Below are 27,244 nucleotides of genomic sequence, written 5' to 3'. Positions count from 1 at the left end.
CGGTGATCCTGTAACTCCCGGCAGGTCGTGAGCACGCTCTCTCCTGCCAGGAATCTGTCAGCGGCGACAGGAAAACGTGTATTTCAGGACAAGCTTCGACCAGCCGGAGAGTGTCTCGAGTAATGAGCTGACCTTGATCCGAGTGGATCAGTTCAGGCTGCACCGGCAGAGTTTGAAAAGGAGGGTGGGGGTGTAATTAGTTTGTTGAACTGAGAAGGAAAGCTGACATGACGAGCCTTACGGTTACGTCTGTCCTCTCAGTGTGTCGCACCTGCACGCAGGTGAGCACCTTACAACTTTGCCTTCATTAAGAAAGTGGAAACGGTGGCACAGTCACACTTCAAACCTGCGAGTTCGGCATCGGTGAAATGTTTGGGGGCCGTCCATCATCCATCCGTGTGTCACGGACACAGATCCTGTGAGCAGGATCCAAACCGTTTAGTGCCGTGGCAGCGTTAGAGGAAAAGAGTTGGGTATGGTCATTGGATGAGTGGGAAAAAATAAGACAGGAATTCAATGAAAAGGTGGAGGCAGACTGACAGATGGACGGGGGAAATGGGATCAGGCGACGGATGTTTCCGGAGTGGGCGCTGGGGATTAGTGCGAGTGTTTTCTGGGTATCTTCTTGCATCCAGACCCACCCGGCTGTTTGCTCGCTCGGTTCCCCGAGGTCTCTTACAGCTTTCAGCCATCACACACAGACACGGCCGACAGCTCCCATCGCCTGTTATACGTCTTTATGGACTTCAGCCCCCTACACACACGTGCACACATGCTCCGTGCACACACACACATGCACACACACATGTGCACACATGCTCTGTGCACACACACACATGCACACACACACGTGCACACATGCTCCTTCCGTCTCTGATTCTGTAGGATGTTTGCTGCAGTGCTGTGCAGCCTCCTCACCCTCTGCATCTGCCCCCTGCTGTTTTTGCTTTCTCTCTAACCTTGATTGATCTATTTGAAGAGTGGAAAAGAGCAGGAATCTGCTGCGTTCTCCTCTTTCTCTTGGCTTTCTCCTGTTTTTGTTTTTTCTTTGTCTTAATGCTTCGCTCTGCACGCTCCCTCTCTCTGCACCTCCTGCTCTGGTGTCAGCACTTCTCTCGCCGTCTTCATGTCGTTCATGCTGGTTTGACCCCCGTGAACCCCCGGCTCACTGGACTTGTTTTTTTTATTGATACCAGCGTGCAGCTTTGGGACTGAGGTGTGACGCTCGATATGATGCACAATCACCCCTGAGCAGAAAAACCGTTTTGTGATGGTAAAGAAGCGTTTTTAGTAGATTAAAAGGTAGTTACTGTTTTGACTGAGACTCTCTTACTTCATATTTAAGAGTTACCTTCATTCTTTTTGTTTGGGAGACTCAGAGGAGGAAGTTTGGTATCCGCAATAAGTTTGCTGCTAACATGTTCCAGCAGCTAACCAGATACAAAGAGATGCTTAATGTGTTGAACAGACACTACTGTGGTGATGCTAAGCTAACTGCTGCTGGTCTTTTTCTTTTCTTAAACCTGATTGGTTACCAGCCCTGTGGTAGCTGGGATAGGCTCCACCCTGTGCTGTGGGTGTTTATGTTAGCTTAGCTTAGGTTAGCATAGCATAGAAACAAAACAGAAACTTGGCAGCGTCAGGTCTTAACCTACATCTGCACTTTAGCTCACCTTCATATCTTCCTTTTAAAAAGGAGTTTTTTCTCACCACTGTTGCCAACTGCTTGCTTGTATGTTGCTGTAATATGATTGGAGGGTCTTCACCTTACAACAAAAAGCACCTTGAAGCAACTGCTGTTGGAATACAAATAAATACATTTATTATAAATAAAAGTGAATTGAATTCATGTCCAGGGTTGGTTTATAGCGTTTACCTTTTTGTGGCTGCTGTGACAGCATTGCATCATTTCCCAACTGTATGGTGTTTGAGAGACTGAGTGTGCACACAGGAGTGTGCACCTCGTTGATTTCTTTGATTAATAAATATTAACTTTGTGACAATAAATCAGCTGCCTCTCCACTTTCTTTCTGATCGTGTGTCATTGTCTTGGATAACTGATCTAAATCTTTAAGTTCAGTTTTGCGTTACTCTTTATCCCCCAGTGTTCCTCCTACATGGTGTTTTGTCTTTACATCCACACATGCACAGCAGATCATGTGCATTTCTACTTGTATGAACACACGGCTAAAGATTTACTGCTGCAGAGGCCTGAGGCTGAGCCTAACCCATTTTTCTATATAAATAATTAATGACAGTCAAACATTTTTGAATGTTGCTCACAAATAAGGAAACAGTTTATGTCTCTATAACTAGAGCCAAAAAAGTAACGTGCACACAAGCTGACGTCTAAGACGTTTTGCTTTTAAGGAATGCCATCCTGGAATGATTTCATGCAGGGTCGTTTATCTTTGGTTTTTCTCAGTGTCGGTGAAAATGATCTCTGAAGCTGCTCTCAGGAATATATTTGAGCTAAAGAGCTTGGCTAGCTGTGTTTATGCTAAGCTAATTGCCTCCCGGCTTCAGGTTTATACTCGACATGACACACGAGATTGATATCGATCTTTCTTATCTCGCGCCCAGGAGAGACGCAGATGATTCCTAAAACGTGAAGCTGAGCCGAACATAAAACTAAAGCCGTTTCCTCTCCTCGTGTTTCCACAGATGCAGATACTCGACAAGTTCCCAATTGAGGGAGGGCAAAAAGACCCGAAGAAGAGGATCATCCCATTTCTCCCAGGTGATAGCCTGCTCCTGAGCTCTCGTTATCTGAACAGGCTCCCATATTAATAATGTATGACTGGCACTCGCAGGGCATCTGTGTGTGTCTGTGTGTGTGTGTGTTACTGCTGATGAGGCATTATCTGTGACTTTCAAATCTCAGCTGTGTTTTCGTGCCTGTGCGTCTGTGTGATGTTCATTTTTGGATGTGGAGAGTGTCTGAGTCACATTATGATCGTGCATGAATGTGATCACTGGATTATGCTGTGCTCGCGTGTCTGTGTGTGAGAGATCGACAACACGCACACACACACCCCCGTCACATTCAGGTTGATGGTGACCTGCAGCGGTGGGCACGATGCTGCCTGTGTGTGTCTGCCTGTGTGTGTCCTCCATGTAGATTCTCCAGCTCTGTGTGTGCTCAGGCAGTAAAAGGCTTCTGTGTGTTCACAGCAGTTTATTTTGGTAACCGCTCTGTTTAAGCTCCGCGGCCAACACGTGGTCCCAGCATCAGCTTTATAGCCCCCCCCCCCAACCCTCCTCATCCTCATCCTCACACTCACAAACAAAACCAATCTAGAAACCCACCAAACACAAACCTCCCACTTTGCTAGAAAGCCAGTGGCGCCACATGCAAACATAACCGACTGTCTGCGGATGCACGCTCAGCTCGGACTCTTAATGGACTCTTTCAGTCTGAAGTTGCAGGACAACGTTTAAGTTTCAGAGCTCGGCAATAAATAAAAAAAAATCACCAGGCGTGCAGTTTTTCTACTGTTTTGTGTATGGAAGCCAAAAAGCGCCAAAAAAGATTAGATTATTAAATAAATGTAAAAACAAGAGTGTTTGGGAGCCCACACGGTGAGTGGGTTTAAATTAGTTTATATTCAAGAGGAGGCTCACGGCCCCACAGCAGGGACTGTGGATACGTTCAACATATAAGGTCCACTTAGCTTCAAACCATTCTCCTGTCGCCACACTGAGCTCTGAGATCTTCTCTAATGATCACGCTGTTTCCCTGAGCCGATTGGTCAGTGAGCGGCTGTTTAATGTGTGCTGAGCTCCTCGTTGGCTCAGAGGCAGCTCAAGCTCAAACACCTGCACAGGACCAGAGACGGTAACATGGAGGCTTCAGGTTCTGTAGAGAGAATATGTGCAGTTAGATGGTGTTTAAGGTCAAACTTTTCAGGCTGCAGTGAAACAGTCATGTTGTTGTGGCCTCTGGCTCATTTGTCTGGGATCAACTGAAAAGGATCCTTTACAAAAGTGCGACTGAGTGAAAGTTACTGTATGATCTTTGCATTTATATTCTGGTATCACTGCATGTCTTCATGCAGCATTTAGCATTTGAAAATGTCTGCTTCTCTTTACTGTGTGTGTGTGTGTGTGTGTGTGTGTGTGTGTGTGTGTGTGTGTGTGTGCGCGTCACAGTGTTGACTGAAGCCTCGTTGCTGTTGTTGCTGTAACATCACATTAGTGCTGCTCCAGCTCCAACGTTGCACTGTTTTTGTAACTCACGGGGAAAATGGGACTAAAGTCTGTGCTGGAGGATTCCCCTTTAAACAGTAATTCCAGGGTTCCTCACACAACAGAGTGCACGACCCCGGGCCTGCCGGGGTGGGGGGGTGACACAGCTGGAGTGTGGGCCTGAGATGTCATTCATTACTGACATCTCCTGACAGGTCTGAGTATTACAGGAAGCTTTGGCTGCTCTGCAGAATCAGCTAAATGTGTATTTTTAGGGATGCTGTGCATGTCTCCAGTATTTACTCTCCTTTCCTCTGTTGGCCGTCACCTCCATCCTTATTATTTTTTGTCCCCTTTCCTCCCCTTCCAGGCAAAATCCTGTTCCGGAGGAGTCATGTGCGAGACGTGGCCATGAAGCGGCTGCGTTTCATCGATGACTACTGCAGGGTAAACGTCCCTCAGCTTCTCGTCTGTCTGTGGGGGGGCATCCCCGAGCCTGTCAGGGGTCAAGGGTCACGATCCGTGCTGTCTTTCACACGCTGTTCGGGGGGGGGGGTGCATAAAACTTGCACACCTTAACCCTGGAGAACCCACTGGGTCAGAGCCGACCCCATTGGTTTTCTAGGCAACCCACGGGGTTAAATTTGACCCCGTGGGTTCTCCAGGGTTAAACTGACCTCCATTATTTTAAAGTCCATCTCGCTAACGACCTCCTCCCCTCGTTTGCTGGTTTTGTTTCCAGCAACAAAATCAACATAAAAGCGACGAGCGTTTGTAGTCCTGCAGCTCCAGAGTGACTTTCCTTATCACTTCTTGTTCCCACTCTTATTAGTTTTTTTAATCCTCCATCGTGCCCTCCCCCTCTTCCTTCCTTCCTTCCTCTTGGCTCAAAGCTGCACGAGCAGAAGGGAGATTCAGGCTCTGATGTTTGTCTCACGCATAATTATGCAGCAGTATTCCTCGCCTGTGTCAGGCAGGGTTACCCACAGCATTAGCTCAGTAATTGGGACTAGTTTAAGAAGCAGTTCCACACATGTGAAGTGAAGCTGGTCCTCAGCTCAGCACAGGCGAAGGTTCACACAAAAGCCTTTTCATTATCCAAATCAGAATCAGAATCAGAATACTTTATTGATCCCTGGGGGAAATTATTTTTTGTTACAGTGCTCCATTTTAAACCAACATTAAGACAAGACAGACAATACGCTAACTAAGAATAGTACAATATATACATATATATACATACATACATACATACATACATACATACATACATAAGTCACTTATAAATAAATATTTGGAAAAGAAACATGTGTAGTTGTAGCAGCAAACAGTGTGTTAAGTGGATGCGTTGTACAGGGAGATGGCCACAGGCAGGAATGATTTCCTGTGTCGTTCAGTGGTGCTTTTCGGTAATCTCAGTCTCTCACTGAACGAGCTCCTGTGACTGACCAACATGTCATGGAGTGGGTGGGAGGTGTTATCCAACATTGTCTTTATCTTGGACAGCATCCGCCTCTCCGACACCACCTTGAGGGAGTCCAGCTCCATCCCCACAACATTGCTGGCCTAAAGCGCTCCAGTGTTTACAGTTGCTACAGCGAGCTGGTGTTTTTCAGCCAGCACGCCGAACTGTTTACTTCCTGCATCCTGTTTATGAGGCAAACACAGAGGAAGAGAAATTATTCTCCAAGGATGGGCTCCCCGGAGCCTGCAGGGTGGAAACCCGGCCGGCTGCGGGTGCACGTGGCCTCTACTGTGGATAATATAGGATCGGATGAATGAAACATGAAGGCAGCTCAGACTGTGGCAATTTAAATAAAAAGCCTACGCCGTACATATGTTGTGTATATTTCACGGTCCAGCACGCCGAGCTGTACGAGAGTCACTCCTGCAGCTGGAGCCAGTCCCATCATTAAATATAGATATTTAGACTGACATGTGATCCTGTCTCTGACTGCGGGCTGCTTCTGTGTATGAACAGTGATTGATTGTGTGTTTGTGTTCTGCAGATGTGTAGCCAAGCACACACATGCAGTAGTCTGCATCATTCAGCTTATATTGAGTAAATATAAAACAGAAACAGAGATCTAAATTTAAACTGATGTTATTTTTATTTATAGCACTCAGTGGGAGAAATACAAGCTGCACATAACTCTGCTATATTTCCGCTTTATAGAGATTGAAGTCCAACAATCTGCTGTATGTCTGAGAGCTGGTGCCTTAGACCTGCAGTGTCTCTACTGACCAGCAGGGGGCGCTGGCTCTGAATGCCGATGATTCTAACTCTACTCATTATTCTGATGAGTTTATTAGCTCGAGCACTGTTTTCAAGTCTTGCTGAATACAACATAATGTGCGTTTTGTAATTTATTGTCCCGTTTAGAGCTGAGAAAGGAGGAATCAGGGTTTGCTTTGAAGTCTCTCCTGTATGATTCTTCATTAATCGTTTCTATACAGGTCATGGTTTAATATAATAAACTTATTTTCAAGCTCAGGTAGAGTCTGAGGATGAAACTGTGGAGCGTCTTCAGAGAGGCGCTCACTGTCACTCTCTCTGCAGGCACTGGTGCGACTCCCTCCTCAGATTTCTCAGAGCGAAGAGGTGCTGCGCTTCTTTGAGACGAAGGCTGAGGACGTCAACCCCCCCGTGGAGTGAGTGAAGCACACTGTGGACAAACACCGCACACACAGGTTCTGTATAGGCTAATCCGCTGGCTAATTTCTGTAGCTGAATCAGCTTGACACACCCTTCCAGGTGAAAGTGGGTGTGGCTTAGATTGGCATCACTTTTAAAGGAGGGCTATGACATCAGCATTATAGAAACTTGAAGTGTCGCTCTTCCTCTCAAAGGTGAAGAGTCGAATGTAAAAGCATTTAAATCCACAGCTGCTCCATGTTTCAGGGGTTTAATCACATGACCAGCTGGTGTCATGTGTGGCGCCACTGTTAGCTGAGCGTAGCTAACATCAGCTACTGTTTGCTAGCTTTACTGTATGACAATTCCATTGTTTGTCACTAAGCTAAATGTGTTATTAAAGCAGCTGAATAACTAACTTTGTTGGCAAAGTGAAAATGTGTCGTTTAATTAGCAACATTTTGATAACCATCCGCTGCATTAGCATGTAGCTAACTGTACACACTTCATGGCAAAGGAAGCTAAAATCATTTAGATGGTCATGCTAATTAGCGTGTAGTTTGTCGTAGAAACACTCGTGTGAAACAGGAAGTTTTTACTGTTTCTTGGTCAAATAAACTACAAATCCACACAGGAAGTTGAGCGTAGCATGTTGATTAGATTGCACAGGTTTACAGCCGAGATGCCGCCACAGGAAAAGCAGCTTGTTTGCTCTGCCTCCAGCCTGGATTAGTCTATGCAGTACACACACACGCACACACACGTGCATGCAGACACTGTAAATTGCTGGCACTAATTGCATTGCATGCAAACATGATGCTAAACGACGGAGTAAATCTCGTGTGTTGATTGATAATGTTCAGCTCAGATGTTCCAGTACTCCCAGCACTCACTGGCTCAGCTCATTGCCTCTCTCTGTTCTCGCTTTCTAGTCTATTCCCAGTTCGGCTCTTTCTCACTGAGTTCGTTAAAACCTCCTAGCAGGCCAGGCGGAGAGGGAGGGAGGGCTGTTGTAGGGAGAGCAGTTGATGGATGTGAGTGTGGGAGGAGGAGAATGACTGGTTTCATAGCAGGAGATGGCCCCTTTGGGTAGTTGTTAATTAGAGAACACTCTCCTCTCCAAACCTCAAATGTCAGTATCACAGTATTCACTGGTAATGTGCTCCTGTGTGCACTGAGACAGCTGTGCCGCTCCTGCTCCATCCAGGCTCCTCTTCTCTGCACGCCTTGCTCACTGACCTCTTGCTTTCCTGTGTTTGCCAGTAACGGAGCGTCTCTCCTCGCTCATTTTCCTCCTCCTCCTCTAACTCTTTGTGTCTAACTCACCCTCGTAAATTCAAGTGTGCTTAATTGACGAGACGGCTCAAGGTTACAAACAACGGCGCCGACACAGTCGTTCTTCGCTCAGCTTTGGTCCCCTCGCCGTCCACACTCTGTCACACCTGCGTTCTCATCTCTCCCGTTTTTCTCATTTGACTTCTGCTCCTCCTCCTCTCTCCTGTATGCCCAGTGCATTAAGAAATCCCATTAATCTTGTTGCCAGAGTATGTGGGAGATGAAGTCATACATGTGGAGCATCAATAATGTGTGCAAGCACTGGCCTCATCACACGCAGCCTGTTATCCTCCATCTGTTACACACAGCGGTATGCAGAATTACTTTGAATACTTAATTTAGCTCGTCTGAAACTGAACGGATGCCAAAACAAGAAGCAGCGCATGAAAGTTGTTAAAGGACTTTCAAGGATGTGCGAAACACCGACTAACAAAGAGCACCAGGCAAAGTCTGTGCACACAGAATGAACGGGGGTACAAAGGTTGACCCCTGAGGAACGCCATGGTTAAGGGGAGCACAGGCGTGCTGCAAACCTTTGCTTACGTAGCGTGCATTTCAAACCTACTGCTGCCACTGAGCAGAGCTACAGTCAGACAGCAGCAGGGGTGAAAGATGACGTCAACGTTACAACAGCTGCAGTTCCTCCAGTGGCCACTTGGAGGTCAGCTCTAAAAGTGAGTCAGTCTTCATAGACTCCATGTATAGATTTCCCCCTTCATAGCAACCATATAGATGATTATGTTTATTATTTTGACTAACTTGTCTGTATTTTGTTAAGACTTAAAGTTGTTGTAGTCCCACTGAGTGACAGGTGTAGCTGCTAGCTCTCTGCTAAGCTACACCTCAGCTAACTGGGTCCCTGAACTGGACCAGTTCACGTGTTTGTGCTGTTGGAGCCTTTTGGAGCATTTTAATAACACCATGTGACCAATAATATGGCTGCTGCGAGGTTACTATAGTGACAGACCTTTACAGAAACCTGTGCTTCAGTATTGGTGAGTGAAATTCAAGGATTTGAATTGGATGTTACAGAACACTAATTAACAGGATTTGTTATTATTATTGGAGCTAGCTAATAGCATAGCAGTCCAGCCTCCTCCAACATGGTCAGTGATGTCTTTTAAAAAAGCCACATGGCTGTTAGAGCTGAGGATAAAAGAAAGAAACACCTGCTTTGTTGCTCTGCATGGAGATTCGGTTGGACTTTAAAATGAAAATGTGATTTTTATGGCAGCTCTGTGTTTACAGGAAGCGTAGCTAGGACAAAAATCTGAAAAGCACTTTTCTTTCCTGCTTTCACAGCTGTAAATTAAAAGGAAATGCATTTCCCATCAGAGAAGAACATCGCAGCACAGTTTCCCTTTTATTTCATCACAAGATGAAGTTAAAGGGGAATTTAATTGTAACAACCAGCTGTTCATCCTTACAGAGGGCTCTCTTTCTAATCTCCCTGCCTTTTACCAATTCGGGGCGATCGTGGCTCAAGAGTTGGGAGTTTGCCTTGTAATCGGAAGGTTGCCGGTTCGAGCCCCGGCTCGGACAGTCTCGGTCGTTGTGTCCTTGGGCAAGACACTTCACCCGTTGCCTACTGGTGGTGGTCAGAGGGCCCGGTGGCGCCAGTGTCCGGCAGCCTCGCCTCTGTCAGTGCGCCCCAGGGTGGCTGTGGCTACAATGTAGCTGCTATCACCAGTGTGTGAATGTGTGTGTGAATGGGTGGATGACTGGATATGTAAAGCGCTTTGGGGTCCTTAGGGACTAGAAAAGCGCTATACAAATACAGGCCATTTACCATTTATTTATAAGTAACCATTTAATTTGGGTATTTCATAAGAAGAAAGCCAAATCAATACATTAATATTTAAAAACAATCAATGTGCCCAGCGTCAGGGCAACGAAACCCACATTTGAACTCATTTTCCAGTGAAAAAAGCAAAGTCTCATTTATATTCATTGATCACGCTCAGATTGAAACCAGCTATAAATCATAAGTGAATCTAAATGGAAACACACGCTCATTTAAGGTTTATGCATGAAATTTCTTGAATGTGGCTGTGGAACGACGGAGCTCGCAGGATGTGAGTAAGCGCTGCACTTCGGGTAGATTTGGATTAAATGGAGCTCCAACCTCTCCTGGCTGCTCGGTGTCCCTGCAGGCGCTCGCGCCGCCTTAATAACAGGAGGAAATACTCAGGAGGGTGAAGCGCCCGCCGTCTGCTTTAACAAATAGCTCTGCTCGGTTAGTTAGACGTCGTGATCCAGACCACTCGACTTGTGTCTCGGCTAAATTGGATGGGCTCCTTTCATTCCCTACCCATAATGCATCTGCTAAATGAAAATAAACCATGGGGGGAGGGGGTGTTTGGCAACCAGAGCGGCCATTGATTCCAAGCCATGATTGGATGTGTGTGTTTGTGTGCCACAGTGAGTGCTGTGGAAGAAGAAGAAAGGCGGCCGAGCAGCCGTGTGAACACACCCTGCTGTGCGTGTGTGTGTGTGTGTGTGCGTGTGCGTGTGTGTGTGTGTGTGCGTGTGTGTGTGTGTGTGTGCGTGTGTGTGTGTGTGTGTGTGCGTGCGTGTGTGTGTGTGTGTGCGTGCGTGCGTGTGTGTGTGTGTGCGCGTGTGTGTGTGTGTGCGCGCGTGTGCGTGTGTGTGTGCGTGTGCGTGTGTGTGTGTGTGCGTGTGTGTGTGCGTGTGTGTGTGCGTGTGTGTGTGCGTGCGTGCTTGCGTGCGTGTGTGTGTGTGTGTGTGCACTTTCACGAGTCAGGTTTTTAGATCAGCTTTGGACACTCTTTGTTTTCACTGCCTGCTTCACTCTGTCGTCGCCCGGAGCTTTGCAGAATTAAACGGAAACCTCACCAGCAGGGGGCAGCGCTTTACTAGTGGATATTTCTTTGTACCTGCCCCCTGCCTGCCTGTAAATACGAATGTGTAGGGATACAGTGACTCACTGCATGACACAAAAGTACCGTCTGGTTATTTCAGATCTGTTCAACAGGAGTCACAGACTCTGGGACATAAAGTCACATTTTAAAGGTTTTCAAACTAATTTAAACACATATGTTTAAAATTGGGACTTCCGGGCACCTGTTGGCAACTTTTCTGCCAATCTGTAGTCCAGCAGGACCCAAACATCCTCAGCTGATCGAAGGCGAGGCTGCCTGGTGGAGCAAGGTGGCCTCATCCATTTTTATATGGTAGCACCTCTGCAGACTATCGAGTATTAAATAACAAGCAGCAGGAATAAACCACCAACACTCTCAACTAAAACTCTCACACTGGGGCTCTTAGGAGTCGAAGGTTCAGGTGTGATACCTGAGCAGGTCCTACAGGTGTGTACAGTAGTGGTTTCCTAGCAGCAGCTGAGACGATGTAATGAAGGGTTTGATGCTTTTTGCAGCTGAACTTGAAGAAACGTTTAAAGTCGTTGAGTTTTTTGGGACCTTCATGTCTTAAGTTAAAGATGGGCTGTTGCTTCTCGCTATGAAATGGATTCCAGCAGTACCTGAGCAGTTTGCAAAACCAGCTCATTACAGCAGAGAGTGCAGGAAAGCCCACAGTAACTATTGGCTCCTGTGGTGATGGTCAGATTTCAGACACTGCAAACCTGCGGTGAAGGTCAACGATGGCTGCTCGGAGGAATCTGAATCATCTGTTTGTTGTGTTATTGCTCAGTTCGGCTTTCCTCTGATCACTCCCACAAAAACAACAACAGGACCGAAAAGGCTTTGAGTTTGTCCAGACTTTAGTCTGCTCGTCTACTTCCTGTCACTTTCACACATTTATTTCTTTAAAGCAGAATTTTTGAGCAGTTTTATAATATTTCAGAAATTGTAGCCAAAAAATGTTAAATGTTTCAAATCACTGGACCAGCCAGCTTTGATGCTTCATTTTTCATGACCTATTTAATCCAAATATGAGAGGTCTTGAACTGTTTGTTAATAGGCCTAAAATATTGATGTGGATTAAGCGGAGGATTCTCCACTGAGCAGCATCAGCACCGCTGCTTCCCCGGCTGCTGACGAGAGCGTTAGCGTTACAGCCGAGAGTTATTTTAGCCTTTTGTCAAGAATTTGCGCGTGATAGGATAACTACTGAAAATGTTGACCTAAACAAGCGAAGCATCCATGGAACTGGAGATCTAAAGTTTATTTTCTATAAAATTCAAATATAAGTGCACTTCATGTTATATAGATGTGTCAGTGTAGCTATTAATGTCCTCGCTGTGGAGGTGAGTGTGGTGACTAATTCTGTGATGTCACAGGAAACTGTATAACGGCGCTCTCTCTTGGTTGTAGATGCTGCTCTCTGCTTTTATCCAAGCTGTGAAATACGGTTGGCGTGCAGACGTCCTCGCTGCCTGGTGCTTCTTAAAATGCTCGACACGCTGCCAGAAGGCGCCACTAATCTCTGAACACTCTGAACGCCCGCACGTGTGTTTATCTCCTTCCCCACTTTTCCTCTCACCCCGCGTAACGAGGCGGCGTTTTGATGAGTCGACATAATTTGGTACCCGAGTGCTAATTGGAAAGAAAGTGAATGACGACAGTTTCTCATCAGCTTCCAGCCGCAGAGAAAAGAACGAGGAAGGGAAGCTGACGGGTGCACGGGCCCCGCTGTGGGGAACTGTTCCCCAACACTGATGAAAGGACCTGATGTTTCGCTCATCATCAGAATACTTTTGATCAGACTGAGCTTGGAGCTGATTATTAGACTTCTGTGCTGCTGGACCTGTTTGGTAGACACTGTGTATCTGAGCGAGTTTGTCAGGTTTTCGATCACATATGGGCCGACAGGTTTGGAGCATCATGATGAAAACTGCTCAGATACTGGGTGACAGCATCCTGTGAGGGGCTTTGAAGAAGTTTGGACGATATCTCTAGACGTGGCCGAGGGTCCAGAGTGTCGGCGGTCTTGTGGATCGTGTTGGTTCGTTAGCTTGCGTCGAGGTCGTTCACTGGTCTGTTTGAAGCGACGCAGATGAGAAGGAATCTCAGCTGGGTGCAGGGTGGAGTGCCCACTCTGGGAGAGGAATCGCGTCCCGAGTGATGGAGGTGTAGTATGTTCAGGTCTTGTTCTCAAGTGACGGCAGAGATGGATGCCACGCTGGCCTGTTGCAGTAACCAGAGAGGCGGAGCTGTCAGTTTACTGGAAGGAGACCAGAGGACAGATCCAGGACATGAATCTCAGACCTGGAGGAGGTGACTGGGGAGAGCGAGGTGTGGACATCTCTGCTCCCATGTCCTGGGTGGGTAGCAGAAAGCAGATTAATGGATGGATCCGAAACCATGTTTATGTTTAAGCAGAGCTGTGTCCTCGTCCTGCAGTCTTTCTGCCATCCAGGAAGCATGCGTCTCCGTCCTCTCGTCCTCCCAGTGTCCCGTCTGCTGTGAGCAGCAGGCAGGCGATGTGCTCACTCACCCGTGATGGATAAGCTGCTTCAGTATCAGGGTCGACGGGGGTTAAAGTGTGTCAGAGTGGCGAGGAGCGGTCAGCTGAGCGTGCGTATTTATTGATCCGTGCCAGAAACGGTGACCTCGTGCACCTCACACAAAAAGACACGCAGCATCATCAGAGAGGGTTTTCTTCTCCACGGCTGAATTTCCTGCACGTTTGCAGCTACGTCAGCGCGCCTCTCGTCTGCTCTCGGCTCGGTTTCTTTCCCGCCGTCACCCTTCACGGATGCACTCGTTCACCCAGATGCAGCGTCTGACTCACGAGCACTCGCACACTTACTCGCTGGGCGCTGTCAGCCGGGGGAGGGAGCTTCCTACCGTAATAGCTTTGGGAGGGCCTGACTGCACGAGAGTGTGATGAATAGAGCGGGCCGCGGCAGCTGAAGCTACCCTGGTGATGAAATGTGTGCACTTTATCATTTCCTGGAAAATGAGGAAGGAGAGCAGGAAAGGAAAGGGGGATGTCCCTCGGGGGGAGGAGGAGAGCAGGTCAGAAAGGAGGAAGGAGGGACGTTATGGATCCGCTCGTGACGTCTTATTCTTTATTGGTCCTTCATAAAAGCTCATTGCCTTAACTGTAGTCGTTGTGCTTCTGCTATGAAAGATGGAATCCTGTGATCTGATTAGAAAAGGAGCCGCATGCCTGGCAGGGCGGCGCAGGAACCAGCGCCATCAATCAAAGCTCCAAAAAGAGCGGAGACCCCGAGCGAAGCCCGCCGTCACGCTCTCCGCGTGTGAGCGTCTAAGCAACGTCGACCCCTGCCTGCAGAGGAGCGTACTGCAGCGCGGTCACTCTGAGCTGATGTCACTCTCCTGCAATCATCAGCTGCTCCTTTTTGAAGTCCGGCAGCCTTCATAATAAATGAAGTTTTAATGGAGCTTTAGTTGGATCGCCGCTCTTCTTTTTTGTTTGCTTTTTGATGCGTCGAAATGCCCTGAAAGAGAAAACCGCAAACATGTTTCTCTCCTGTGATGCAAAAGCCCGATATCAAAGCAAAGGCTTTGTCTTTGGAGCTTTTATGTCTCCAACACATCATTTTTACAACTACACGTTTTTCACACACAGGCAACGGCTTAACTCCTCCGAACATCAGACTGACGCCTCTGCTCTGGTTTCCAGTCTGTGTGCTAACGATGCTAAATGATGATTACTGAGGTAGAAAATCAGATTTTTCTTCATGTGACAGGAAAGTTTTTGCACTACAGCTCAGCTCAGAGTCACGAAGAACAGAAGAGTCCACCTGAGGAGCCCTGATGCTGTAGATCGTGGCGGTTTGAGCGCCGGCAGGGCTGACGTCACTTTTGGTTTAGTGTTTAAATGTGTGAGCGGCCTTTAGGACAGTAATCTCAGAGTCGTTCACTACTCCCTAAAAACTGGCCACACGGTGGCGTACTCTGCATCACAAACCCACCCGGTGGAGCCCACGCCTCCCCGGGCTTCATGTATAAACGTATCGAGCGTCTGGCCTCGTAGCCGAGCCTCTCTCTGTGTGAGATATATTTCCACCGTGTGGAATTTCTCGGCCGGCCAAAGCTTCCTGCCCTCCTCTCCGTCTGTTTTCCCCTTTTTTCTGAGACATATTTTATTTCCTCTTCTCTTACTTGGCGTTTTTCTCGCAGATCTTGCATTTTTATCGAGTCAATTTGCATGGCCGCGGGCAGCGATTTGTTTTATCTGTCGGGGCTCACGGTTGGTAATCGTATAACTATCAGCTTAAATGGAGAATCCGTCCTCTGCGGACCATAACGTTGACAAATCACTCTGTTATTATGCGCATGCTGTATTTGAGCCACGGTGAAGGCATCGCCCGCCGCCCTCCTATAGGCCGTGGTGATGCTGTCATCGATCATCGTGCCCCTCGCAGCCCTCTCTGTGAATACCAATAGGCTTTGACCTTGGCTTGTGTCTGGCGGGGAAGAGATGCTGCAAGATTATCAGATTATTGCTGGATAAGGCATGAACTCGTGTGATTGGTCAGTTTTCGGGCTCCCAACAGGGGGCTGCTTAAGCGGCAGCGTTACCCCTGGTGATGGGGCTCGTTGGGAATAGTTGTGGGCGATGACATGTTGGTGTAACGCAGGAGGTCGGCTCTATCACCGACAGGAGACGGCCTCACATCCAACATGCTGGTTCACACCATGTTCATGACATTCTTCTTTTATTGAGGTCAGCGGGGTTAAAAGGTCGGTCTCTGTTCCCTCAGAGGAACGTCCGGAGTCACAGGCTGAGCTCATCTCCAGATTAAAATGATTCTGCAGTCCAGCCTGAATCACAAAGAGCTGTTGGTACAGGTTTCCATTTAAACTTCATTCAATAACTGAATTCTGTGAAGCCCTGGGTGGACACACAAACCCACAGTGGTCACTGAAATATGGGAAAGTGAGCAAAAAGTAAAAATGTGCTGCTGGTGAACTTCAGGCGTTGCTTATGAATCGTGATTCATCAGAATCATAAAATAAATAATGAAAGCAGCCTGAGCAGAAATGATGGCGCACAGAAAATGTTAAACACAAGTCGATGATAAAGTGGGCGTGTCCTTAGCATCACAGGTGTGTGCCGTCTCAGGAGATGGACACAGAAATGTTAAAGGTGAAGGCGACGAGGCCGTGTCCGAGCAGCTCGATGTTCCTGTGACGACCCCTGACCTCTGACCCTCATGATCCAGGTCATGATTTCTGAGCTTGCTGCTGAGGCTGAGCGCTGAATCGCTCTGCAGAGCGTGTTGAGGGGTTTTTAAGATCCAACATGTGAACCTCAGGCTGAAACACTGACCTCGAGTCTCATATTTCATTCACTCGTTCATTTTTCTTCCATGTGCAGTCCTCACCTGTCTGCTGCTTTTACCATATTATTACATGGTAACGTTACAGGACAAAATCAAACATGAGATGGTGTCAACTTGGAAAAAATGATGGAAAATTCATCGACGGATAATAAAGGAAACACTTTTGAGTAAATGATTTTGCTGTTTTCCCGATAAGTCACTGAGACGCGTGCGGTGGAGAGGATCAGGAGGAACCAAACTGAGTGCTTGAGCCTTCAGCTGCCTGCTCCATGCCACTACGTGCATCTCTTCTGTGCTCGCCAAGTGTGACGGCGCTCCCGCGTACAAAGCGGTTAATTGATTCCTCCAAACCCATCTGGACAGCTAATGCCCAGAGTGAGCCTCAGTCTTGTTGTGGCCCCGAGCGTAATGAGGGGGTCCTCGGGGGGCTTAGAGTAGGCGGGCTCACGGGCGGGAGGTTGGAGCTGAGGTCTGGATTTGACGAGGCTTAGCGATGACCTCGGCGGGGAGGGAAGCAGCGAGGGGCTGAGGCGATAATCTGGGGAAGTGTTTATTTACTGGTGGTGCAGGGCAGCCTAGCAGGAGGCCAATGAGAATCATTAAGTCGCATCCATTATGCTAATAGTGGTAAACACATCGATTAGCCCTCTATCTGCCAGCCCCACTCATACGCTCTAATTAGGAAATCCATCGTTTCTCATCCACTAAAAAGTTTCTTTTGTAAACTGAAGCCGCTGAAAATCAAACAGCAGCTTTAGGACAAGACTTACAAGCAGATACCAGGCACCTGTGACCTCTGACCTCACTGCGCTGGAGCTGCTCGTACGTGTAATTCCTTTCATAACACGAGGTCGCGGTGCTAAAGACGTAGTATTTGTTTAGCTCCTTTAGTCATGATGGTTTTCTTTAACGCCCTGAAACCAGCCTGTTGTTGAGAATTCGAGCGGAAAAAATCGAATATTCAGCAAATCTTTCACCCTGGACTGAACCTCTCAGTCAGCTGACCGCGTGCCACACGGCTCGCGGCGTTTTTTACACGTCTGTTTTGTTTCGACAGTCGATGCTGAGCGCTCAAAGCTCTGGAAATGATAAGAAGTTCCCTGAAGTGCTCGTGCTGTCCTGTGACTTCTGGGCAGTGTGCTGATGTTTCTGTTCTCTCTCTGCTTACCTTTCACACTGAACGCCGTCATTTATTTTGACTGTCGCGAAAACACCGCTGCTATCAAAACAACATCCATTTTTAATGATGCATGACTGATCGCCGTGAACATCTGTGCGCTCAATGATCTGTCATCACAGATAGTTTGTTACAGAATCTCTGAAAGCTCATCAACAACCTCTGTGAACTCTGTCACAGGGACCAGATGAGCATTTTCTCCCAGCACTGCTTCTACACATGACCTCTCACCTCCTGCTTCCTCCTCTTCTCACCTCCAGTAGATGTGAGTAGAGAGCTGGCTGCTCCAGGAAGTGTTTGATTTCAGCCCCGGGACTCTGGTCACTGGCTAAGCTCTGGAGCCTGTGTTTCTGTTCTCCCAGCGTCTCTTGGTGCTCTTCCCCTCGTTTGTGGCCTAACACTTTACAGATGCTTCCAGATCCATACCTCAATAAATAAAGCAAAACTAGCCAGCAGCGCTCCCGCTGGCACGTCCTGGTTTAGTGTTAAATGTTAGCTGTTCAGCCAAAAAGACTCTTTCTCTGATTCTGCTGCAGACTCTCTCTCTTCACAGTAGTTGATGTTCTGCTGCTGTAATTAACATCTCTGTGTCAGTAGTGCTAATCAGTTTGTATTTGGAGTAATGTGCCTGTTGAGCTGTTTCATGCAGGTCTGAAAGCTCACACATGATACCAGCTCACCTTTATTTTGACGGCTGTGAACAGACATGCTGTCAGCAGTTACTCTGTTAGGATCTGATGGTTTAAGAGGCCTGTGCGAACGTCTACAGCTGGACCAGGACTCGCTCACGTCGCAGCTTCTCTCCTGATTGGAACTTGTTGTTTAGAGCGTTTCAAGGTTGTATTTGCCTTTCGAACCGTGCACAGCGTGAATAGCTTAACAGGCTCCCAGGGAGCTCGCTAAAGCAAAGTACTTTTCATTCTGCTGCTGTTTTCCTCGAGGAAAACCCTCATTCACTGGCCCTGTCCTCACCTCCTTCATAAGTTACAACCAGCCATTTCCAGGTCTCACACTTGCAGCTATTGTGCTGCCACTCGGTGGAGATCGTTTACCGTTAGCTTGTTCAATTAACCCAGCAGGCATCCAGCATGTGTATGAAGCTTGTGGCTGATGGAAAGGTGATCCTTTTACATACTGGGCCGTTTGGATTTTGCCACACAGTTCCTGTGTGAGTTTGGCCTTTCAGTACAAAGGGAGACCTGTTAACCTCACCCTGACTCCAATGTTGTGAGGCTTAAAAACATTTAACGTCCAACCCTTCATCAGACATTTACGTTCTCACGTGCACCTCTGTTGAGTAACGTCCAGAGAAGTGCATGGCTGCATGGCTGCATGGCTGCAGAGCCGCAGGGCATGTGTGAGAATGATGTAAGACTTGGGAATAAAAATAAAGGTTATTTTAAACCGCTGCAGATTAGGTGGCTAAAAGAAGAGCACCGTGCATATGGAAATATGAACACGGCACTTAACATTCCCTGGAAATGTAAAACATTCCCTCGCACCCCAACAGAGGATATCGGCATCTTTCAAAGCCACGACGGAAAATCCTGAGTGAAAAGGGCAAACATCTTGGCAGATATCCTGCCCGCACTGAGGCTCGGTCATTCCGAGGCATACTTTCCACTTAGACCCATCCAGACACTCTAACTGGTTGGCCACTGGCAGAAACGATATCCGCTCCCCGTGTTTTAGAGGTCGTGTGTCCCGTGTAGCCCGAGATGGATGGGATGAGATGAGGGGTCAAGTCCTTGCTCACTCTGTGTCCCACTTTGGTGACAATGAAGCATATTCTGGTTGCTAGCACGCAGCGATCTTGGTGGAGATAAAGGCTTTATTCATGTGCTGCGGACGGTCACAAAGAGGCAGATACAGCTCATCAGATCACAGGGGACTGGAGGAAGGGATGGAGAGAAGAGAGCGCAGTGACACGACGAATCAGGAGCTGCTTCTTCAACCAGGCGTTTGTGCCTGATGTGTCCAGCCGGGACCCGAGTGCAGCCGAGAGAAGGTGCTCATTAACCTCGTGCAGTGACGGGCATCGCCTCCACCGCCGGCCACACCGGCCCCCCTGCCCCGGGCTGCTTCTGCCCTCGTCAGTGTAATCAGCCGTGCTACATGACCAGATGAAGCCCCTCATTAATGAAGTGTCACAGGGACCGCCCACGCCACCTGTCCAAGTAAAGGACATCTCAGAGCTGCAGCTGAACCTGAGAGTCGTTCATTTGTGTGTGCATACATGTAAAGACCACACATGTGCCCACATGCACTTATGCACAACATACTGGGACCAAAATCTGCACCAGCTGAGCGCCGTATACTGGTCAATACTGGAAGATGGTCCAGTGCAGTGACGGTTATGACTTCAAGACTTCTTGAGCTGTAATCAAGGTTCAGTTGAGCTGTGTGTCTGTGAACACAACGTGTTGTAACATAAGCAAACGTCGTCTCACCTGATGAGTGAAAACGCTGCTTTGAGTCACTGGTTTGGCACCAGTGGGGTAAACACCAGCTCTTGAGCCAAGTTGGCCAAAACTTGGTGAGACTTGGTTTGTAGGTGCCGAAGAGTTTTTATGGACAGAAGAAATCTGCTGGACATTAGCTGCTTACTAAAGAGCCTCACACGAGGTGCCTAAATCAGCCGTCCCCAAGCCCCGAACCACGGCCTGGAACCAAACTGCTCACGGCCCGGAACCAAGTGACTCACGGCCCGGAACCAAACCAACCATGGCCCGGAACCAAACGGCTCACGGACCGGAACCAAACGACTCACGGCCCGGAACCAAGCGACTCACGGCCCGGAACCAAACCAACCATGGCCCGGAACCAAACGACTCACGGCCCGGAACCAAACGACTCACGGCCCGGAACCAAGCGACTCACGGCCCGGAACCAAACCAACCATGGCCCGGAACCAAACGACTCACGGCCCGGAACCAAGCGACTCACGGCCCGGAACCAAACCAACCATGGCCCGGAACCAAACGGCTCACGGCCCGGAACCAAGCGACTCACGGCCCGGAACCAAACCAACCATGGCCCGGAACCAAACGGCTCACGGACCGGAACCAAGCGACTCACGGCCCGGAACCAAACGGCTCACGGCCCGGAACCAAACGGCTCACGGACCGGAACCAAACCAACCATGGCCCGGAACCAAACGGCTCACGGACCGGAACCAAACGACTCACGGCCCGGAACCAAGCGACTCACGGCCCGGAACCAAACCAACCATGGCCCGGAACCAAACCAACCATGGCCCGGAACCAAACGGCTCACGGACCGGAACCAAGCGACTCACGGCCCGGAACCAAACGACTCACGGCCCGGATCCAAACCAACCATGGCCCGGAAACAAACGACTCACGGCCCGGAACCAAACCACTCACGGCCCGGAACCAAACCACTCATGGCCCGGGCCGTGAGTGGTTTGGTTCCGGTCCGCCAGAGCTGATGCTCAGGTGTGCAATTTATGGTTTTCAGGGTTTTTATTGTTAACTCTGTTTCCCCGGGTCTTTTCCCGTGTTGTAGTTGTGTGTCTTATTTTGAAAGAAATGTTTATGCGTTACCATAGCGATCAGAGAGCCAGAGAGGAGGATGTTACTCTCAGTGTTGTTGGTGCATTTCAGGAGGACGCTGCTAATAAAGTTACACAGTTACACATTGATTTCATGTTTATATTATATTTACAGAATACCACAGTTTCTGTCTCGGTCGTATCATTTTATTTTGTTGTATTTATCCGCGACACCTTAAAGGCCGGTCCATGAAAATATTGTCTGACATTAAACCGTCGGTGGAGCAACAAAGGTTGGGGAGCGCTGGGCTGCATGATTAAACATGCAACACAAATTGATGAAACTTCTTAAAATTCCTTGAAGAGTTTCAAGGAAACTCAAAGTAAAGCACTTTGTGACTGTCTGTGAAAAGCGCTTAATAAATAAATTCTACTTACTTACCAACGCTCCAAAAACACTCAAAGCTTTGGCTCCTGTCTGCTGCAGGCACTGCTGAGTTACTTGTTTATGAAATAATGAATGCAGTGCATAAGTTTGTCTTTGTTCAGTCCTACTTTTCATTTATTTATTTCTTAAAATGCTTTTTACTTTAATAACCCTGAACGTGGTTAGACCAGGCGCAGGTATAAGTCAGCTTTGTGGTTTTCTGTCAGCTGATACTTCAGCGCAGGTTTTAGTGGGATTCGTCTCTTTGCTGCAGCACCATGCAGTAGTTCTACTGCCTGTCTTTGATTTCCAGCTGAACTGTAGCAGGGATGACGTGGCTGAATTTGAGAGTAGATGAGGGTTTTATTTGTCCTCAGCAAAAGTTGGAACAAAAAAGAAAAAGAAGCCTGGGAGGAAGGAAGGAAGGAAGGAAAGGAGGGGTGATGGGAAGCGTGGATGGACAGGTTTTGATCAGGCCTGTGTTTCTATAAATAGCTCATTCTGCCTTCATCTGTCTGTTTTCACCCAATCACCACGCTGCCTCAGTCCAAAAGTCGCTATTGATTAAGGACAGAAGCAGACGCGCTCTGCTCGGCGAACCTCGCATACAAATCTGTGACTGCCGATTTATAGCTTAGGCTTGTCGCATAATCCCATTAGAGTCCTTTAAGCAAGGCATCTTCAACTGATCCTCCTGCTTTGAAAAGTGGGGAGAGGTCTCCTCCTTCTCTGACAGGGAGGACGAGGAGGAGGATGAGGAGGAGGAGGATGGTGGTGCCGCTTTGGAGTCACATGACTGATTTGTGTCTGTTGCGGGGAGTGCAGGCAGCTGGCCAAAGTCGTCCCTCCCTCTCTCTCCATCCTTCGCTCTGTCTCGCACTCTCTCGCCCTCGAACACACGCGTTCGTTAGCGCGCTACAGCAGATTGCATGCGTGTGTCCGTGCATGAGTGCTGCCGCCAGCTTCTGCAGATACACATGTGGTGACCGTGTGCCGTGCTGTGGCCCGAGCTGCCCGATCACTAACCATGTCCCTCTTGTGTTGCTTCTCTCTCAGGGACTATGGCTCCAAGCGCAAGTCGGGTAAGTCCAACGTTTTTCTTCATAGCTCTTCCTAAAGTTGACTTTAACCTTCCTTCTCTTTCCACTTGTTGCTCCTTGAGATCCACATCCAGGGGGGTGGGGGGGGTTGTGTCACGTACGAGTCTTAAACAGGACTGCGGATTGTCTGCCGCTCATGTGATGTCAGTGTGTGGTTTGTAAACTAGCCCCGCTCTGTGCTTTGGGCTGGGTTCAAACAGCTGTCAGGCTGTTTCCTTCTGGCTGCAGATTTGCCTCACAGCCCAGGGTGGGGTTCAGAAATATCTAGTAGCTTTTTGGCACGTCAGAATAAAGTCGTTAGAGATCTGATGCGATCAGAACGACTGGATTGTTTCCCCGAGTCTTCAGTCGAAGTGGCAGGCAAAGCATTCTGGGTGACACACGTCTAGTTTCCTTAATAATTCAACATGAAGATGAAGGGATGTGTCTTTGTCAGCACAGGTGCGTCTGAAGGTACGGAGATCAACCTGATCATTGGCTGTCACACATGGTTGTAACAGAATAAGGTTAATAGCATTCAGTAATAAATGTCATGGCTGGGCTAATAAGCAGAAAACAACCATCTGACTGTAAAACCGTGACTGTGAACGAGCTTTAGCCTCATTAAGAAGGTATTAGCTACAGAATAGCTGCTTAACAAAAGACTGGTACATGTGAGTCCCTCATCTATGGGAACCCTGCATGTTTAAGGCTGTAGAAATGCCTCCTTATGAATTATTGAAGGGAAAATGCAGGAAGTAGGCTGTGGATATCGGAGACTATGGTTCTCTTGGCCTACTTGATGTCTTGATTTCCAAGCAGCTTGAAGGTTGTGATAGGTGATTTCCTCTGAGAAGAACACTCTGGCAAATGATCGTGAGTTTATTTTTGGCCTGAAAGCACAGAGCTGCGAGAGACGGGTTATTATTCAGTTACGTCCACGTACCTCGCAGTGATTTGATTTCTCGGAGGCTGATTGCTTCTGCGGAAAAGCAGCTTGTGATTTTTCACTGCAGGCTCTGAGGCAGGCGGCTCCTGTAACATCCGCGTCTGCCGACGTAGTCTTTGGGATGCTGCCCGGTTGGACGGCAGCCCACTGACCCACTCGTCTCTGCTGCAGCACGACCTCAAGTATCATGAAGTCAGTCAGTGTTGCAACAGGGTGTCTGAACTTCTACTTTAAATTTCAGAGAGATTACAAAACGTCTGAAACATTTCAGTAAGTGCAAAGTAAAGGAACAGTATCTGTTAACGAAGGAAAGGCAACACACTTCTTCTGTGGTTTGGTTCTGGCAGAGACCTGGAAATGGCAGAACCAGTTCGAGTCCTTATATACCAAACATGTCAGAGTTTACACGCAGAGGTGGTGAGTTACGCAAAGCTGATTAAACCGTTTAGCTGTCGAGCGTTCAAACCGTTCACTATCTGCTGTACGCACAGAGAAACCCCCACAATCCATCCTGGTTGCTCCTGTTCATTTACCAACATTTACAGTCACAGCTGTTAGTCTCACTGTTCATTCTTCTTCATACTGCAAGTCATCATCGTCTTCTCCGTACTTCCTTGTTGAAGTTTGAAGGGACGGTCCAGTTTGGTTTAAACGTGACCATTAAAGCTCATCACAGCTAACATCCAGCATGACCTTTAACCTTTCACATCCACACTGCAGAACAGCGTCTTTGTGACTCACATGTCCTTTGAAATAATTTCACATTATTGATTTAATAATGAATTATGGTCAGCTAACTGTTTTAGCGTCCATCAACAGCTCTGTGCCAAAACGTAGGCTGCGTCCTCCTGAGGCCGATTACGACGCGACGAAGATTTGAAGGATGGGTCGGGTGTGTCCTTTGTGGCCCACCATATCCCAGAAGTCATAGCGTGGCCCAGCCAACTCCAGTTTCCAACAATGGCAGCTACTCAGTTTAAATATTACTCTTATTAATCTTTCTGGGTCACAAAATAAACTTTTAAGATATTTTCAGGCGAGACTGTGGCTGTGCAAACTTCTGTTTGTCAAGACATCACATACTTGCAAGATTGGTCCAATGTTTTCGGAGACGCCTGTTACCCACCCGCTCGATAGCTGACCGGGAGGTCAAGGGTCACTCGAGCCGACGATAACAGCCGGGGGGCTGTTATCGTCGGCCCCGCGCTCTTTCCCTACTCAGGTTTAGCGTAATATATGAGTCACTTAGATAATTTAAAAATGTTATTGTTTGGCTTTTTTCAGTGTTTCATTTGTTCCTGAGTAGAGGGACAAGAAGGCTAGACCGTCCAGTTTCACGGCCCACGTAGACTGCGGAGGCCGGGGCCACAGGAGGATGCGGCCTAGGAATTGGGACACTGCTAATGTTAGCTTACTGTTAGCATTGTACTCCCGACTGCTGGCTAACAGTTTAACAGCTAGCTATACCTTCAGCTTAACACATTTTGTTGATTATTAGCTAACAATATATTCATGCCTATAGTATTAGTCGATACCTTTGGCTAATTTAACACTTTACTTTTTGAACGGTTGCTTATTTTATTATTATTATTATTATTATTAATCAAGTCATTAATCAAACTCCGGCTCAGACGTGTTCAGCTCAGTTTTTTCTTCCCTGGTTTTTCATGTCTGACTCCTGCAGGGCTGTTCGGCTCACTAAATGTCATATTGAACAAATCTCTGACCTGACAGTTCTCCACCAACACCAGGCGTCTGCAGTAACTCCTGTTTTCTGTCGTCTGCACTAATTAGCCTGATTAGGAGACCCTGGCTGTCGCTGTGCTGCGCAGACGACACGGACGATCTGCTGATGCTTTCAGTTTTCCTCTTCCAACAACACAGGACATAAAAATGAAGAACTAGTCCTTCATTTATTCCACAAACGAGACATAAAGCACAGCTTTGTGTTGGCAAAAGTAAAAATTGGTTTCTTATCATTGTTGTTTAATCGTTTATAAGATGAAAGAACATAATGGAAAGAGAACAGCTGATCACTGGTGACAGCTGCAGATGCTCATCTGTGATGGAGGGTTTGTGCGTCGTGAGGCTTACAGGAAACCAGTCTGAGTGCTGGTTATTATTCTCTGGCCTTCACATTGTGAAATCATAGGCAGGTTTAGTCTGTTGCCACATTATTGTGTTTGGCCTTCCTTTGTTTGCTGTGCGCAGAGATGATGTTGGTTGCATCTGCCAACAGCCGTCCTGTTAATTTGAAACGAACCGTTGGTGGCGGTGCATCCGTCACTTCCCCCGAATCAAAACACTTTTCGCAAAAACACGAGATGTTTCTCACAACAGACGTAAACTGATTGTGTAACTACACAAATTCACAACAGATGAGATGGAAGTTGTGTCGCTTGTTTAGCGCACGTAATCCCCCACGATGAAGGCCAGACGCCATAGACGTGATGAACAGTCAGCGTTTGTCGCTGACGCGGTCGTTTGCAGGTCTCTCGGACGTCAGGCGGACACGTGTGAGTTAAACATCGTCAGTTTGAGGGGAGCGCGGCTCGTACTCCTCCGTGTGAGAGGAGCGGGCGGAGGAGGGAGGCGCAGCTGTGCGGCAGGAGCGTGTTTGTTTACGTGGCGCAACAGATAAGATTTCAGACGTGTGTGTGTGTGTGTGTGTGTGTGTGTGTGTGTGTGTGTGTGTGTGTGTGTGTGTGTTACAAGCTGTACAAAGTCATTTAGCAGTTTTACAGTCAGTGTTGAGCAGTTTGCATGTAAGCTGTCCACCTCAGGCTGCTGTTTGCACATCAGGAGCTCCTCTGTCAGCGCACACACACACACACACACACACACACACACACACACACACACACTTTCATGCTCCATCAGCTGCCACTTTGTAACGATAAAACTCTTGTTTTTGTTGACTCCTCCTCTAACGTCACTCTGAGCACCTGTTTGAAGCATGATGTCAGCACAGTGCTGGGTCGACTTCAGCTGAAAATGATCATTGTCTTCTCGAGCTGCATCCACGAGGCTTTGCAGTAATACGGAGCGGCGCGAGTTCGTCCCAGAGGAGCGCTCATTTAAAATTGGAGGAGGTGATGTTTGAGATGGAGGCGAGCCGGGCTGGATTGGGGAGAGGTTGGACTGAAGCGACGGCGTCCTTTGTGGGCAGATGTGATTTGAGCTCCTCGCTGAGATCGGGGGGGTTTCACTGGAGTTTGACCTTCACGCGTCTCCTCCTCGTGTTGTTTGCACACAAATGTCGTTTGTCTCTGATGTTTGCGTCGCAGTCAGACTCGGCGTCTCTCCTCGCTAAACGTGGCATCAATGCGAGTTAGGTTTTGCCCGCGGTTTGACATTGTTAGTGTCCCCGTCGGCCGCTGTGCTTTTTCACGAGCGCTGAATCGATGCTGGTTTCTGTGATTTGTTACTGGTCCCTTTTGTCTTGGTGACGGGGTGATGGTGTATCCTTCTGTGGTAGCGCAGTGTTGGCTGGCTGTGTAATGACCTTTCAGAGGTAAGGCTGAAGCTTCACTTTGACATTTTTAATGGGGATTAATGGACTTTGCTTATCTGATAAATATTTAAAAGTGCAGAGAAAATGCTCGCGTACTCCACCCAAATTAAATATTCTATTATAAGTGTCTTTGGCTCCGTCTCCCCCCGACAGGCTCAGCCTGCTCCCCACTCTGTTCAGCACCAGT

At 47.9% G+C, this 27,244-nt stretch overlaps 1 protein-coding gene across 5 annotated transcripts in view; it reads left to right on the top strand.

The window, feature by feature from the left end:
* Positions 1 to 27,244, top strand: part of sh3pxd2aa (SH3 and PX domains 2Aa) — a 100,031-nt gene that overhangs the window by 30,745 nt on the left and 42,042 nt on the right. For 4 of the 5 annotated variants that reach the window (XM_085408123.1, XM_085408125.1, XM_085408124.1 and 1 more), the window contains exons 3-6: positions 2,665 to 2,740; positions 4,559 to 4,635; positions 6,749 to 6,840; positions 22,572 to 22,597. In XM_085408123.1, coding sequence (XP_085264249.1) covers positions 2,665 to 2,740; positions 4,559 to 4,635; positions 6,749 to 6,840; positions 22,572 to 22,597 — 271 coding nt within the window. Of the gene's footprint in view, positions 1 to 2,664; positions 2,741 to 4,558; positions 4,636 to 6,748; positions 6,841 to 22,571; positions 22,598 to 27,244 lie in introns of those variants that run through there. The other variant, XM_085408129.1, reaches the window with a different exon arrangement.

This window comes from Rhamphochromis longiceps, linkage group LG6 (genome assembly GCF_057381845.1).
Source record: "Rhamphochromis longiceps isolate RC_006_pf linkage group LG6, R_longiceps_female_GT1.1, whole genome shotgun sequence".
NCBI lineage: Eukaryota > Metazoa > Chordata > Actinopteri > Cichliformes > Cichlidae > Rhamphochromis > Rhamphochromis longiceps.
Note: the sequence above shows the minus strand (reverse complement) of the source record. Positions and strands in the feature narration are given on the sequence as shown.